This window comes from Arachis hypogaea, chromosome 11, assembly GCF_003086295.3.
Source record: "Arachis hypogaea cultivar Tifrunner chromosome 11, arahy.Tifrunner.gnm2.J5K5, whole genome shotgun sequence".
NCBI lineage: Eukaryota > Viridiplantae > Streptophyta > Magnoliopsida > Fabales > Fabaceae > Arachis > Arachis hypogaea.
This window is the reverse complement of record NC_092046.1, coordinates 48599294-48612549: the sequence shown is the minus strand read 5'-3', so window position 1 is coordinate 48612549 and position 13256 is coordinate 48599294. Positions and strand designations below refer to the sequence as shown.

The window sequence follows — 13256 nt, the reverse complement described above, 5'->3', positions numbered from 1 at the left end:
GGCGCCATTTTACGTCTCCAATTGATGATGGTGGTGCATGGTTCAAACTAAACATCCACTGTAAATATATGCATATCGTTTTAAAGATCTGGACGTTTATTTTTTTAATGTAACTGGAACTGCCTCATTTGGACCTTTGGAGTTCAAGTTATGACCACTTGAGTGTGAAAAGGTCAAGGCTAAGAACTTGTACGCCGGGTTGGTGGACATGTATGTCGGGCGTATGTGTTTTGGACTCCAATTTTCTTCTTTTTGGGTATGTTTTGTTCTTTAGGGCACGGTTTTGCTACCCTTAAACTATATCACGGTTTTGATATTTCGGCCTACTTATGATTATTCAAACTTAATATACGCCTCAATGATTGACACTTGTGATTGAGTTTGATAATAGATTGAAAACATATCTTGCATGATTGCTTCTTCAATGACATAGATTATATGAAATTGAATAAACTTACCAAATACTAATATAGGATGTCTAAATAAAATACATGGCTCTTCGATATTTGAGGATTTATCCATTTATAAATTACACGTTTTCGTTCCCCAAATGATATCATGGAAGAAACAACAAAATCAGACGAATTCTCATATACGAATTTTATCCTCTCATATATTTATAATAAAATTTGACTATTATTCTTAACATAAATCTATCATCTATTTTTCTTTTTCTCACTAAACACCTCTCATCTACTAAGAAGCTCTTTTTACTGAGCTCTTAGTGAAACAATTGGAAATGAAGAAGAGAAAGAAGAAAAAGAAGGGGAAAGGTGCTGGATTTCTAAATTAAGGACACTTAAATTGAATCCTACGATTTTCGGATTTAAAAATGTTTCACAATACAAGTTTTACCCTCCGATATCAGTTTTTCAAATTAAAAAAATAAATAAATATCTACAAAATATAGACACTGATACGGACATGGGACACGACATGACATGTGATACATTGACACACGAATTATAAAATTGTATAAGACACACGGACACGCATATATATAAAATATAAAGTATTTTTTAGATAAATCGTAATGATATTTTGATATTTTATTGATATTAAAACATAAATTAATTTTTAATTATTTTTAATATCTTATTTAAATATATAAAATATTTTTTGTTTTAATAAATAATAATATATACTATTTTTAAATTTATTTAAAAAATAAATGTTAAAATAAGACTAGACACACTGATACATGATGGTGGTTTAAGTATGTCCAAGCATATTTAAAGAAAAAAATTTTATTTTTTATTAATACACGATGACAGGATTGGACAAAGTAGATACGTGTATAGACAAGTGTGAACAGCTGTCAACACGTTTGTAATCCATAATGAAAAAAACTAGTCACAGAAAGTAAAAGGTTATTCCACGTCCCCAGAATTGAGAAATGATCATAGCATTCTACACCCATATATACAGGAGAAATGATCATAGCATTCTACACCCATATATACAGCCTTCGGTGGATTTAAGCTGTATTATTCAGTCCAACTTGAGGTTTATAACTTGATTACTCAATTTATTAATGCCTCTTGTCACCTAAATAGCATATAAATTGGATTCACACCGCTCCGAGATTTCCAATCAGTTGGATAATCACGCTTGGGTTATGCGATTGTGTTGTTTTGAGGTTTCAATAAAGACGGTTTAGATTTTAAATTCAAGGCACGAGGTTCAATTTTTCAGTCTCGTAATATAAAAATTGCTACTAGTATTGTGGAACAGATTTTAAAAGTTTAAGAGCAAAGTAGCGCACTATGAACAACTTGAGGTCCTTTTTCCAATCATAAAAGTGGTTTAAAACTTTAAATAGTGTACACTTTTTTTTTTTTGGTTTCCCACGGTATCCCCTGACCCGGCAGGTCAAGGACTAATCCGTCGCGGTACTGAGCTCCATTTAAGGGTTTGCCGCTGGCCAATGGGTTGCTGCATGCACAAGGCGGGATTCGAACCCCCGACACTTGCTTAAGCGGACTAGTGAGCTAACCACTAGACCAACCCAACTTGGTTAAATAGTGTACACTTTTAAATGGGCAAAGGTTCACGAGTTCAAAAGTCTTACCATCTTATAAAGAGGTTCGGTTTCTTAAAGAGCAAAACAATGGCCCACTCCTCAGTCCTCAGAATAGCCACCATAAGCATGAAAATGAATAAATAAATAAAACCATATTCAGTTTTCATTCCTGTAGCTGGTTCCAGCAAGTCTTCCCACATTCCATTATTTTGAAGTTTGAACTACAAGAGAGCACAAGTTAATGAAAAGAACAATTACATGAAAAACAAGTTCCCATTCCACTATTGCCTTGGATCCATCTATGGTTCACCACCAAGTTCCACGCGCAGATTGTCATATGGATATACTTTGGGTGTCTGGTAACAAAAAATAAAACAGAAATACCTCAGCACATGAAATACTAAGTATTTGCAGAAGGTAGCATTGCTACAATAATATCAAAGTTCAATCGGAATGCACAGTTCATGGAAGCCACAATAAGGGTACATACAATAACAAACAACAAATAAACTTTATTCCACTAGGTGGCCGCAATAAGGGTACATAAAAGACAAAAACCTCCATAGTCAGCAGACCTTGATAACTTCCGTGAGAAAACTATGGATAACAATGAATATTGATGCTGCTAGAATAAGGAATGGATTTTGACAGTTTAAGAACAAAGTTCTAAACTATAGAACTATAATCAGCTAATGTGACTTTTGATACACTTTCCGAGGACAACTATTTCATTTTTGGCTCATACTTGCTTACATCACAAAGTTCAGTTCTACAAGTTGTAAGCAGGGCCTTCAAAATGGCAACACTAACTCTTTAAAGAGGCGGACTATTGAGAATGAAATGGCTTGTTCAACTTAGCAAGTCCACTGGTCCAATGTCAGTAAATTACAAACAAATAAATAACTATAAATCTGTAATGGGGGTAACACATGCCTGTGATAAATATTTAATCAATATGGTCATTTTGCTTATGATTGAATTAAGTATAATACAACAACAACAAAGTCTTATCCCACATGATGCGGCTAGCTACATGGATCAAACAATGACATTGCGCCCGATTATGTATAATGTTTGGAGTGTGATCGTTCGCACTCACTTGATCACTTCATGTAGAGCCTTTTTAAGTCTTCCTCTACCTCTAAATACTAGTCTATTTTCCATCTGATCCATCATTCTCAATGGACGGTCTATTAGCTTTCTCTCTATATGTCACAACCACTTAGGAGATTCCACCATCTTTTCAACAATGGGTCCTACTCCAACTTTCTAACTGATATCCTCATCCTTTATTTTGTTCATGTTCACCCATAGTCGACGAACACTCCATTTCCATACAACATAGCTAGTCGGTTGGCATTACGATAAATAAATGTACTTTTTTGTTGCATTAAAACCTGAATCACTTTGTTATTTTGACCAACCTGCTTAAATCCTGTGATTTATCGTCTTCTATTCCTTCATTGTCCTAAATAAATACAACCAAAAATACTTAAAACTCTTAAATTGTCATATAAAGTCCTCAATTTTCGCTACTGTGTTAGTCTTTCCCCTTCCTCTACTAAACTTGCATTCCATCTACTTGGTTGCGTTCAACTTATGCGCAAACCATGTACCTCCAAACCTTGTCTCTGCAAATCCAACCTCTCATTCCAATCTTCCTATGATCCTCTTGTAAGAATGTCGTCTTTGACAAAAACATGTATCATGGTATGAATTATTGGATATGCTTAGTTAGTCCCAAAAATGAAGCTTTGAAAAGCATTTTAGTGTTGCAAGTTAGGTGTAATGATACAGAAGTTCACCGGTTCTCCAACTTGCAGTTCTACCCTCATAAGATGTTGGAAATAGTTCTGGCACTACATAAAAGAGTTGATGACAAATGGGGAACAAGAGCCTATCATCCAAAGGCAGAGAAGTAGTGAAAAAAATATCGTTCAATTTCTCAAGAATCACCATAGGTAAGATGTTAGGAAAAAATATCAAGGTTATCAAGGATGCCATGGATGAGTGGAGGATATCTTGGCTACTCCACAATGCCTATAGCAGACCTGGAGAACTGCAATACAGTATCAGTGCAGTCAAATGAGATGCAAAATGGCTATGACTGGTAAAAGGAAAAGCATTCACTAAAAAGTCCCTTGTTTTCTCTTGGAGAGATTTAGAGCTTAACAGAGAACCTCTCAATTCTCAAACATGGCTATGATGCTTCAAAGAAGGGATAAGTATTGTTTTGGTCCCTATGATTTGCCGGGAAAATCGAAATTGTCCTTTAACTTTCCTTTTTATATTCAAAATCATCCTTAACATTAAAATTATTTTTAAAATCATCCTTTTTCATTCAAATATTAATTTCTGGACAAAATTACCCCTGATAAAAAAGAATTAATAAATTAAAAAAGAGAAAAAAGATCACCACACAAGAACCCGCACAGAAGGTCTTCAACTTCTCCTTCTATCTCCAAGCAGAAATGGAGGCCGCACAGCGCACTCATTCTCTCTGTTTTCTCTCTCTATAATGGATCTTTGCTCTTTCTATGTTTTCAAGGTGGTGGCTGTGTTGTTGTTGATCAGTACATTGGCTCAAACTCCGGATATCTCACCAGTTGTCATTCCTCACAAGAAAGCTAAGCATCACTCATCTCATGCTCTCGCTCCCTCTCCCGCCGTTTCATCGTGCGCCGGATTTTCTCCTCTCTCTCTCTCTCTCTCTCTCTCGTCGATGCTGTCTCTCCCTCCTCCATTTCTATTTCACTGTCCGGAGGAGCAGGACCTTCTCAAAGCGCTGCTATTTTGAACAGATTCACTGTTGCTGCTTCTACAGTTGTTATCTTCTCTGCGGCTCTACCATTTTAAATTTTGTGTCAAATTTTGAATTTTTTTCCCTTCATGTGGATTGATTGTGTTGATTGATTTTGTAATTTGAGTTACTCGGCCATGGGAGGAGGATTCTCATTATGCAACAATAGACCCTTCAATGACCCACTGTAAAAAGTAAAAACTTCAACTTAATTCTCCAAGGTAGATGGGGTTTCACAAAATGGTTGATTTTGGAGAAGAAACAGTAATTGTGTCTGCCACCATTTTGAGGGGGAGAGGATGTTGACGGTGGGGTGGGGTAAATTTTTTAATTAGGGGTAAATTTGTCCTTTTATTAACGAAATGATGATTTTAAAAATAAAATTAACCTTAAGGACGATTTTGATTTTCACCTTAAACCATAGGAACCAAAACAGTACTTATCCCCTTCAAAGAAAATGCATCACCCAAAATCCCTTCTATTTTTTTTTCTTTTTTCACAAAAGAGATTAAAGCCTAAAGAAAACACCACAACCACTTTCCTTTAACCATCTGAATATCCTATCTGCTAATAGAAAGCACAAAGTAGAGGCACGTTACAATAGAGACCATACTAAATCTGTACTATGACTAGGAGAACATGATATACAAACTCAAAAAGCCCCATATTTATAATAGGCAAGATATATAAAGATCCTAATAAGGGTTTCATTTATGACAGATCCTATATCAAAAGGTCCTGCCATGGTCACTCTACTTTTGACCGTTGGACTCAGAATAGATAATAGATATAGATAATAAATCAAAGGCTGGGATTCATCATCGGTGAACTGACGAGGTTGTTAAATTTCTTTAGAAATAAAGCTAATAAAATTTAAATAATTAGAAATTCATTATGTTCCTTTTCAGACTGTATCTTGCTCTTTTATCTTGGATAGTTGGACCTATAGGTCACCAACATTGACCCCATCACATGTGGTGAGAGACACAGCTCAAAACCATGGCAATAAACAACATGGAGATCTCTGGGAAGAAGAATGCAATTTATTTCAATATGCTGGAGGTGGTCGATTCTGACATCAAATGGACAGTGAAGACGACTAATCACCAGTCACAAGATTTGGTTCAATGCAAATATGTTGTTGACTTTTTTTCCTACTTGCTTTGGATCAGGCTTATATGAGATTTATCAATAATATGTTTTTGAGCAATTTGAGGAGGCAATAGTGAAAGACAAGGGCCCAATTTGAAGATGTGTGACAATCAGTTCTACTTCCTTGATAATCATTCTCTAGAACTTCTTGCCTCCACCCCCCTCCCCCCCCCCCCCCCCCTCCGGAAAAGAAAATCACACACAACTACTTCACTTTCACTGACAGCATCAGTTTAAATTCAGGGTCCATCATCAGTCTTTTGACCAGAGTATCCACATTAAAACAACCTGCTAACTAGATTCTTATTCAGAAAGATGCCATATGCAGTAGACAAGAACAACTAACGTAGAGGCCTGTGGGGATTTAAAACAACAAAAAATGCACCCCCTAAAGGAAGAAGTGAGAATTGAGAACACTTCCTTCAAAGTTCCAAGACTAAACATTCTCGATCAACTGCACCACAACTAACCCTCAAAGTGATTTCAATGAACAGAACAACTAACAGAGACTTAAATCACAAAATTGAGACAGAAAACAGAGTATGGACCGATTAGTAATATTCAGTGAAATTCTACAGCCGACATCATGTTTTCCAGTGCACAATTAACTTTCATCTATAAAATGGCAATGAAGAATCCATTTTACCGAATGAGGCAATGACAACATCAAAATAATACTTAAAGAATACCAGAACATAGCAACAAGAAACCTAGATAACAGAATGAAATCCCAATCCAACACCAAACATTAACACAAAAAAAGTGGGGATGATAAGTAAAGTTAAAGTAGAAAACTTACATAGGGTATCTTGGAGGCCTTGTCATTCCACACTGCCAATAGTCCCAGAGACGCGAAAAAACTCAATCCACCACACAGCCAAGCCAATGCTTCGTACTGTTTCCATTTTTAAAAAAAAAAAAAATTGTAAGAACTATTCAATATTACATTATCCAAAAATTTCCAAAAAGTCAATAATTAGGGGGAAAATTTTCCCACCTTTCCAACAGTATCGGCAATACGATCTATACATGGTTCGGGAAATGGAGTTCCATTGTCCCACACGAGTTCGTCATTCGCAGGAAGCTGAGACCCCAATCACAATAGCAATAGTTAAAAAAGCACAACAAGAACCAATAATTTTCGAATTTGTACAAAATAATTGAGCTGAGAAATGGGGGAAAAACGATTATGATTGAAGGGTTAGCTTAAGAGAGAAACGATGGAAGCATACGGGTTTGTCGGGAACGATGTGCTTTCCGACGGGGAGGCCCATGCCGGAGCGGAGGCGAAGAGAGGAACCTACGGATCTGGAAACAACACCGTTTCCGGCCATGAATCTCGATGCTGCGTTCGCCAATCTCCCTGCCATGATTGATGGGTTTTCTAGGTTGCTATTGATCGTTTCTTTTCTGTTTTCTCCACAAGCCTACACTTTACTGCTGCTACACGGACTGTGCACACGGAATACGGAGACTTCAAACGACATCGTTTCTGGTATTTCCCTTTCCTTTTTCTTTTAAGCAGGATTTTCAGGTAAACTGTTGGGGGCTTTAAAAAAAATCTTTATCTACTAATTAACGTAAGGAGTAAAATATTATTTTAGTTTTTAATTTTTAGGTTATGTCTTAATTTATTTTTTAATATTTCATGCGTTTTATTTAGTTTTGAAATAATTTAAATATTTTATTTTAGTTCTAAATAAATTTAGATAAATTTAATGTTTTTTCACTGTTAAATTTGACATAAATAATTAGTATATTTATTTATGAGCTAATAACATTTAATTTAAGTACGTAAGTAAGATTGATATACTAATGATTACTTATGTAAAAGTTTATACTTTGATTCTAGAACGTTGATGATGAATAAGATTTGTGAAATTTTTTTTTTACTAGAAGAAGATCGAGAAAAATTGTTACAAGAAGGTTTTGGTTATGTTCGTACATTACTCACCCTATTAATTTGTGTATATTTAATAGTAAGATGATATTAAAGTCATTTAAAATTTTTGGGATAGAAATAGAACGATTGAAACTTTAGAGACCAAATTAATATTTAATCAAACATTGAGAAGCAAAATAGTATTTTACTCTTAATATAATAATAGAAGAATAAATTACTAAAATCGCTTCCAATTTATGAAAATATTGGCAAAATAACCTCTACTTTTGTTAAAAAAATGCTCCTAAAACATTTTAAAATGTTACAAAAATACTCTGCAATAACAAAAAGGCAAGTGCTTACCATGTAGATGAAAAACATTATCTATATGTATAGATAACAGGTGTAACTTATAATGAAAGTAACGTGTAATATATTATACCGAAGAAAAATAAATTTTGTACCAATGGATCCCACCAAAAAGTAAGCTTGCAGTGTGATATGACCATCATTAGAGTTGATAAAAAATAATTAAGTATATAATTTTTTTTCTTGTTTTGGGCCTGGCCTTCTTAAATTGTTAAAAGTTTTAAGAAAAAATTAAAGAAAAAGAAAACAATTATTTCTTGTTTTGTATATATATATATATATATATATATATATATATATATATATATATATATATATATATGAGTCCAGTTTAACATGAGTAGGCAGATTTTAGCTTTTGAGCAGTTGAGTCTAACATATATAGAAGTAGGGGTGTTCAAAATCGATTCGGACCGAACTAAACTGAAGAACCGAACCGAAAAAACCGAAAATCGAATTAACCGAAAATCGAAAAAAATGATGTGTTGTTGTTTTTTGCGGTTCGGTTCGGTTTTTTATTCTCACCACCAAAAACCCTAACCGAACCGAACCGGTTCTTCCCAAAATCCTAAAAATTTAAACCTACCCCACCCCCCGACCCAGACCCAGACGTGAGAGTGTGAGACGGCCACACCCCCACTCCCCCTGTCCCCCAAACGCGTCCTTGATCCTTCTCCTTCCCCAGACGGCCAAACCCATGCGCGACAGCTTCCCTCTCCAAATCCCAGATCGAAGCCTTCCTCAGTTCCTCCAAATCCCACCGCCGAACAGAGGAAAACCCCCACTGCCGGTGCACGACCCAGCCTCCACCCAGCAGCATTTCTGGAGCCACCTCTGACTATGCCACCTCCGACCTCGCCGCCTCCAGTCCACCCAGCAGCGTTTCTGGAGCCACCTCCAACCTCGCCACGTCCGACCTCGCCGCATCCAGTCCACCCAGCAGCGTTTCTGGAGCCCACCCACCCAGCCACCAATTGTCCGATTCAAGTGCATATGGAGCCCGAGCCATCTATTCAGGTAAACTTTGCTGATTTGTTGTTCAGTTTAGGCCTAGGATTATAACTTATCAGTTTATTGATTTATTGTTTATTGCTTATTTATTGTTTATTGTTCAGTTTATCAGTCTATTGATTTATCAATTTAGCAGTCTATTGATTTATCAGTTTATCAGTTATTCAGTGTTGGTTCTGTGCTTAATGATTTAAACTTCAACTGCTTGTTTATTGCTGGTTCTGTGCTTGTTTATTGCTGGTTCTGTGCTTGATTTATTGCTGGTAAAAGTGCTTGTTTATTGCTGGTTTTGTGCTTGTTTAATGCTGGTAAAAGTGCTTGTTTTTTGCTGGTTCTGTGCTTGATTTATTGCTGGTTCTGTGCTTGTTTATTGCTAGTAAAAGTGCTTGTTTATTGCTGGTTTTGTGCTTGTTTAATGATGGTAAAAGTGCTTGTTTATTGCTGGTTCTGTGCTTGTTTAATGCTGGTAAAAGTGCTTATTTATTGCTGGTTCTGTGCTTGTTTATTGCTGCTTAATAATCTAAACTTCAGCTGCTTGTTTCTGTGATTGATTTATTGTTAAGATTATCTGGTTTTGTTCAATTTATTGCTTGCTTATTGCTGGCTGCTGCTTAATGATTTAAACTTTTATCGCTTGTTCTGTCCTTGATTTATTGTATTTGTTTATGTAGTTTGACGCCAGTTCAAGTGAGAATATGGGCGATACTGGATTGCTTCCAGTTCCTTAATTATTATTATTGTTGTTCTTCTTGTTCTTATTATGTAACTGCTTTTTTTTATTTCAGGTTGGTTTGCATTAAGAAGTTTAGCTATTTTGTTGGAGAAGACACCATAACTTTGCTATCAGTTTAATGACAATTTATTTTTATTTTCAGTTGTGTTGATTGTTAAACTATTAAACTTCTTTAATTGTCGTATTTGAATTCTGTTGTCGTTATATTTCATTAGATTAAGACTTTGTTACCTATTGTGTATTTCGGTTTGTCGATTTCAATATTATGACTTTGCATAATAGTATGGTAGATTTTTTTGATTTGATTGAAAAAACCAAACAAACCGAACCAAACCAAACCGATTTTAATTGGTTTGGTTTGGTTCGGATGATCTTGAAAAAAACCGAACCAAACCGAACCGCAGCTTAATTAAACGATCGAATCGGATGGCTTTTCCTTCAAAAACCGAACCAAACTGCACCGTGAACACCCCTATATAGAAGTGTTACATGTTATGATATTTAATTATCTATATATCTATTTATAATATATAAAAGCTTATACTAACTCTCTCCACAATGAGTTTAAGCCATCTTTTCTTTTCTAATGATGTCACATTAGCAATTCTAATGACTTAGCAAAAGATGAAAATCAACCAATCACTATTTAGTAAAATAAAATATTTTTAAAAAATTAAAACAAAAAACTCTTATCTATTATTATTCAATTGAAACATCAAGTACTAATTAAATGCAATAAACATACATTAAAAGTGCCATAATAATAATAATTATAAAAAATTTCAGTTACAAATATTCAAATTTTACAACTTATATATATTAAGACTCTTACTATTCTTCATTTCTTATTCTTCCATACTAATTGTAAAAGATTTCTTAAATTTAATATAACATTTTTATTTACAAACAAACAAAACACGTAAAAAAAGACAAAGTGTAGCAATTAATGCAAAACGAAAAACGAAAAAAAATAAAAATGCAGTTTTATATAATTCTAATATAAATAATCTATGTCTTTTTTAAAAATAAATAAATTCAAAATCTATTTATAATATGTTCTCTAACATATTTTCAATATAACATTTATTAAAATACACTATATAATATAAATAACCTACCTTTTCGCGCATTGCGCGGGTCTCACTCTAGTTTATAATAATATTGGTGTAACCTGTATCCAAAAAAATAATATTGGCCTAATAAGAAAATAATATGACGACTTTAGGATATCAAAAAATTCTAAAAGGCATTGACATGAGTTTTGCAATATTGAATTTGCAATAAATTACAAAATATCAAATAATAGTATAAATAATTATTTTTGACATCTAAATGTAAATAATTAGTTAATATATACAGATGCTAATTAAATACAACTTCTAAATAACTTACGAAAATAAATTTTATATTAACTTCTAAATTTTTTTATTAAATGAATTCTTATATAAAAAAATATATATTTATTTTGGTGTTGCATAATACATGGAACTAAATCTAGTATAGATAATTATTTTGGATATCCTATTAAATTTCGCTGAAAAACAGGTGTTCAAGAAGTACTAGAAATACATGCAACATTTGATTCAACAGATATTATTATACAGATCCATCTTTTCTAAAGTTATTTAATTATTTTAAAAAAATGAGTTAATTTAACCATTAATATATTGTAATTAATAATTATTCAATTGCATATGTTTATAATTTAACCATACTAAATTTTTAGTATATAATTTTTTATTTATAATTTCTTGTCAAATTTATTCTTTTTTATTTTTATCTTATTTGTTAACTTAACTTTTTATTAAATTAATTTTTTACTGTTTTTTTCAACAATTTTAAATTGAAATTTTTATATTAGAAATTTTTTCATAATGACCAATCTCCAATAGCATCATAGTAATTATAATATTAATTTAACTCTTAAAATCTTTTTATATTATGATTTTTGATTTATCTTTTTAATTTATATAATTTTTTATTTTCTACCTTCTATAGCACTTCTTAAATGTCTGGCTTTTATATATTAATATTAACTTAGATTTGTTTTTTTTAGAATACGTAAATTTTGTTAATATATGAATACACAGCAAAATCTATTAGGACTATTTTTCTATTGAAAAAAATTCTTTAAAATGACAATATTAATAAAATAATAAAATAATACTTTAATTATCTTTAAATTTGTAACATTTATTATTTATGAATCCATTATTTTAATCTAAAAATAATTAATGGTTAAATTAATTTAATTTTTTTAAAATAACTAAATAACTTTAAAAAAGACGGATCTATATAATAGTATCTTTTGAATCAAATGTTGCATATATTTCTAGTACTTCTTGAACACCTGTTTTTCAACGAAATTTAATAGGATATCCAAAACAATTATCTATACTAGATTTAGTTCCATGTATCATGCAACACCAAAATAAATATATATTTTTTATATAAGAATTCATTTAATAAAAAAATTTAGAAGTTAATGTAAAATTTATTTTCGTAAGTTATTTAGAAGTTGTATTTAATTAGCATCTGTATATATTAACTAATTATTTACATTTAGATGTCAAAAATAATTATTTATACTATTATTTGATACCTTGTAGTTTATTGTAAATTCAATTTTGCAAAACTCATGTTAGAACTTCTTGATATCCTAAAGCCATCATAGTATTTTCTTATTAAGCTAATATTATTTTTTTGGGTACAGGTTACACCAATATTATTATAAATAATTAAATATCATAACATGTAACACTTCTATATATGTTAGGCTCAACCGTTCGAAAATCAAGATCCACCTACTCATGCTAAACCGGACTTATATATATATTATACAAAACAAGAGATAGTTGTTTTCTTTTTGTTTTATTTTTTCCTAAAATTTTTAACAATTTAAGAAGCCTAGGCCTAAAACAAAAAAAAATTATACACTTGATATTTTTCATCAATTCTAATAACGGTCATATCACTGCAAGCTTACTTTTTAGTGGGGTCTACTGGTGCAGAATTTGTTTTCTTCCATTATAATGCACTACACGTTACTTTCATTATAAACCTACACGTGTTATCTATACACGTAGATAATATTTTTCATCTACATAGTAGCACTTGCCTAACAAAAATCTTTATTGAGTTAAGAAATTAACTAAATTAATTAATGATGACAAACATTATTTTTGAGCAAAATAAATAATTAGTGTTGATTAATTATATCTACCTATTAACTAATTGTTTATTGTTGCAGACCAAATGTTAATAGCCCAAATGGAATAAAAGGCAT

The 13256-nt window shown here is 32.3% G+C and overlaps 1 protein-coding gene across 1 annotated transcript; it reads right to left on the bottom strand.

Annotated features, from left to right (window-relative positions):
* Positions 1 to 2164: 2164 nt before the first annotated feature.
* LOC112720826 (NADH dehydrogenase [ubiquinone] 1 beta subcomplex subunit 8, mitochondrial) lies at positions 2165 to 7523 on the bottom strand. Its single transcript, XM_025771922.3, has 4 exons — positions 7208 to 7523; positions 6973 to 7059; positions 6775 to 6870; positions 2165 to 2379 (listed from the first exon to the last, which is right to left on the bottom strand). Exons 1-4 carry the CDS (start codon positions 7343 to 7345, stop codon positions 2323 to 2325), a joined length of 378 nt encoding a protein of 125 aa, XP_025627707.1. The 5' UTR covers positions 7346 to 7523; the 3' UTR covers positions 2165 to 2322.
* Positions 7524 to 13256: the final 5733 nt, after the last annotated feature.